The sequence below is a fragment of the Myotis davidii genome, unplaced genomic scaffold (assembly GCF_000327345.1).
Source record: "Myotis davidii unplaced genomic scaffold, ASM32734v1 scaffold142, whole genome shotgun sequence".
Classification (NCBI taxonomy): domain Eukaryota; kingdom Metazoa; phylum Chordata; class Mammalia; order Chiroptera; family Vespertilionidae; genus Myotis; species Myotis davidii.
In genome coordinates this window covers 1,160,268-1,164,571 of record NW_006294400.1, presented here as the reverse complement: position 1 = coordinate 1,164,571, position 4,304 = coordinate 1,160,268, and the positions used below count along the sequence as shown (strand labels likewise).

At 53.4% G+C, this 4,304-nt stretch overlaps 1 protein-coding gene across 1 annotated transcript in view; it reads right to left on the bottom strand.

Moving 5' to 3' along the window:
* GOLGA2 (golgin A2) overlaps positions 1-4,304 on the bottom strand; it is a 16,988-nt gene that overhangs the window by 4,678 nt on the left and 8,006 nt on the right. The window contains 7 exon segments of the mRNA XM_006768513.2: positions 1-53; positions 1,446-1,587; positions 1,901-1,959; positions 3,110-3,216; positions 3,315-3,408; positions 3,493-3,555; positions 3,767-3,805. Of these exon segments, the coding sequence (XP_006768576.2) occupies positions 1-53; positions 1,446-1,587; positions 1,901-1,959; positions 3,110-3,216; positions 3,315-3,408; positions 3,493-3,555; positions 3,767-3,805 (557 nt within the window).

Here is a 4,304-nt window from a genome sequence, read left to right as displayed (position 1 = left end):
AGCGCCTGCTGTAACTGCTCCTTCCTGTCAGGGGTTTCAGACTGACTGGAAAACTGGATGGTGGGAAATGAGGTTAGGTCTGCGGAGCCCCGGCGGTCCCACAGAATGCTCCTCAAAATGGTCTGAACAACTCCGGGTCCGTAAAGAACTCCCGCCTCCCTTTGTTAGTACCACGGCCACAGGTTTATATTTACTCACTACTCACTGTCAGCGATTCAGTGAGCGTTCCAAGTCCTCCCAACCTTCCCGCCAGATTCAGTCCTCCCAACCTGGGGTGCCTATTACAGCTGTGTTGTCTTGGGGTTCATTCACATATGGTTCTGCAACTTATTTCACTTTGCTGCATACAAGACATATTTAATTGTGTAATGGCTGCACAGTAGTCCAACATATGAGTACAGCATCCATTCGTCGTACCCTCCCTGGGGGCCTTTCAGATGGCTGTAGCGAGTGAGAGTACACACCGGTGCTGGCCCTCAAAATGGAGTGGTTGGGTCAAAAGTAGGAGCAGCATCTGAACCTCAGAGCACCCTGAGGCTCTAACGTCTCCTGTCCCCAGCCGGCCACCTGTTAGACTGCCTATCTCGGAACAGCAGTCTGCCTGCTGCCCAGGCTGGACCCAATTTGGAGACTGGTGTTTCACTCTGGGGTCCCTGACAACCAGGTCACATCCAGGAGACAGCAATCAGGAGGGTGTTTAGCTCAGAAAAGATCTGAGGAAAGACGGGGACTCACACACACCCCCCTTCAAAGTGTCTTGGCAAAGAGTTGAGGCTTTTCCTGTGTTGCTCAGAGGGCAGACAGACCCAGGGGAAGGAAGTTAGCTCCATGAAGGCAGAGTATTGCTCAGTGTGGAGAAACTGAAGAGGAGGCGCTCTCTGACCCGGGCACCCTGACTACCTGGTGGCTCGGTCCCCCAAGAGGAAGAAAACAGACTCAGGGGGCAGCCTGATCAATGTCATCTATAAAACAATGGTTTTCAATCAGGATGCTTTTAAAAACAAAAATGAAACATCCCTAAACCTTAGATTCTGATTCCACAGGCCAGGGCAGGGCCCCAAGTTGTAGATTGTTATCAAAATCTAGAGCAGTGATGGCAAACCTTTTGAGCTCGGCGTGTCAGCATTTTGAAAAACTCTAACTCTGGTGCCGTGTCACATATAGAAATTTTCTGATATTTGCAACCATAGTAAAACAAAGATGTATATTTTTGATATTTACTTTATATATTTAAATGCCATTTAACAAAGAAAAATCAACCAAAAAAACGAGTTCGCGTGTCACCTCTGACACGCGTGTCATAGGTTCGCCATCACTGGTCTAGAGGATTCTCTGGCAGGACCAGAACAAGGATCCAAGTTTTCCAGCTCCTGGCTGGGGTCACCCACAAGACCGCAGAGGCCCCAGCTGGAGGGGGCGGGGACTCCCTGGGCCCAGCCCCTCACTTGTTGCAGCAGCAGCTCTGACATCTCCAGCTTCTTCTGCAGCTCCTCCACCCTGAGCTGCGAGGCCTCTTTGTCGGTCACCAAGACCCGAAGCTTCTCCTGCAGTTCCGAGTTCTCCTGCTTCAGGTCTTCATTCGTTTTGCTGTGGCCAGAGGCAGTGGAGAAAGGCATGAACAAAGAACAGCAAGGGTCCCTGTGGCAATCAACCCACCCGCCGCCCTCACGGAACCGCACAAGCGGCATGGAAGGGACCCCAGGACCAAAGTCACAATGACCGGCCAGAGAAAGGACATGAGTTGCATGAGGTGAAGCACTGAGTCAGCACAGCAGGGACTAGAGCAGGCTGCACGTGTCCAGCCTGGACAGCCTCCTCGCGGTGCTACGTGTGTCCCTCCCGCTTCCCAGCACACCACCCGGCCCAGGCCCCCCGACCCCCGCCCCGCGCCCCATCCTACTTGTTCTTGTATAACTCCAGCTTTAGGGCGTCACGGTTTTTGGTGAGTTCTTTGTTGTGCTGCAGACAGAGAAAGGTGCGGTCAGGTGGGCTGGCAGACGAAGAGTAACAGCAACTTTCTCACATGGAGTCGCACGACATTTCTCCAAAGCTCTTCCAAGCCCATGTTCTCATTGGCTTAGTGAACTTGGTGAGGGTGGAAGAGGCAGGTAGAGCGTCACCGCTGGCTGACAGGCCCGGAGAGCGGGCAGTGCTGCCGGTACTACTACCGGCCTCGCCACGTTGAACCTACTGAGCACTTTACCCAGCGCCGTGCTAAACTCTGAATCCTCACAATCACCATAGAAACAGTTACTATCACTGTTCACATTTTACAGGCGAGCAACACGGAGCATTAGAGGTTAATCCACTTGCCTAAAATCACTTAGAGTTATGGCTGAACACTCAGGTCTGGGGTGGGGGCACTTATGGGGGGGGTTAAATTTTTATTGTAATCTTTCATATTTTTAATGGATGATATTGACTCAGCCCCAAACTCAAAAGGCACAGAAGTGACACGTCTCCCAGCCACCCTGTACCTCTCCCCCTGGGATTGTATGAGTCCTTTCAGACATGACTTACATCACACACACTTCTCCCCTTTCTACACACAGGATAACATATGTAAAATACTGTTCTGTGCCTAGGACTTGGCCAAGGCCCACTGCCAGTTAAGGGCAGGGCTGGCACGTAGGCTCTGGGCTCCAAATCCAGTGCTCGCTCTGCACAGTACACGCCCAACAACCACAGCAACCAACGCATCCGCAGGCTGCTTCTAACAGCCACACAACATGAAAGCAGTGGGAAACGGCCCGCTGCCTGCGGGCAGCACCCTCCAGGCTACAGAATGGGCCTTGGGCCCTGGCCAGTGTGGCTCAGTGGCTGGAACGCAGTCCTGTGCACAGAGGGTTGCGGCCTTGATTCCTGGTCAGGACACATACCCAGGTTGCGGGTTTGATCCCTTAGTCAGGCACATACATAGAAGGCAACCAATCAATGTTTCTCTCCCTCTCCCTTCCTCTCTCTCTAAAATAAATTAGAAAACATATCCTTGGGTGAGGACTAAAATAAAAGAAAAACAAGAACATTTTTTTTAAAAAAGGGAACTTGAGGCTCACTCCCGCCGCGGAGCAGCTGCACCCCCAGTGGCTGGGTGGGCGGCCGGGCTCACCCTGTCTGCCTGCTTCTGCTGCGTGGAGACGGCACACAGCGTCCGCTCCAGGTCTCCGACGCGCTGCTGGGAAGACTGCAGGAGCCCAGCGAGATCCTCCGCCTCTCCTGGAAGGACAGACACCGAGTCCAAAGGAGGATGGCCCCTCGAGGCCTGCCCGTGTGCCGGGCTGAAGCAGGAAGCAGGGCAGGGCGAGGATTCCCACCTGTTTTCTGCCTGGCTGCCTGCTGAGTATGGGCCAGCGCGGTCTGTAATTCTGTCTTCTCGGACACTAGGATCCCTATGGTCTGGATATGAACCTTCGGAAGAAAAGCCAAACCAGTGCTGAGAAAGAGGGACACACACACCTAGGGAGCACGGGGGACACGCTCCGCCTGGCTCACCTGCAGCTGCTCTCTCAGGGCCCCTTGTTCCTTCGCGAGCTTTTGCTTATATTCCTGCTTCTCCTGCGGGGAGAGAGGAAACACCTCTGAGGAATGAAACAGCAAAGAACATGCCCCAGGACAAGCCCACCAATGAGGCCAGGCTGGCAGGGGGCAGGAGTGGGGGAGGAAGGGGAGGGTCTGGGGCAGGAGGGGTGGGCCCTTTATTTTTCCAGGCTGAGTCCTCCTCTGAGCCCCTCAGCCGTGTAATGAGCAGACAAAGAAATCACATTACTTTTTCCAGCTGATCTGCAATTTCCTGGTTCTGCCGTTTCTGTGGAAAGAATCAAAGGAAGGTGGCCGAGGTCGTCCCCTTTACTATGCTCCCCGGACCAAGGAGGGATGGACAGGGACCCGGAATGGCTTTTAAAGGGAGACGTCAAAGCTCCCAAGCAGAGAGACTTGGGGTCTAGGTGGTTTGCTCCCTGGATCCCTGAGGACACTGACATAAAGCTCTAGCCACGGGCTTTGAGAGAGAAAGACCCTCTGCCAGCTCGTGGTGTGGCCGGGGCATTTTCATTCATTCACTCACTCATTCACTCACTCACTCACCGAATATTCCTGAGCACACCCCACGGGACAGGCTCCGTCAATAGCAGATACAGGAATGACAAGGACCTTTCCATCTGGGGTGTTTTGAGCTAAAGGGGACTTTAGAAACCCTCTACTTCTACACCCTCAGGACACTGAAGTCCAGAGAGAAGTGACTTGTTCAAGGTCAAAGACAGAGCAGATTAGGGGCAGAGTCAGGGCCAGTTCTCTCCCCAAGCTGT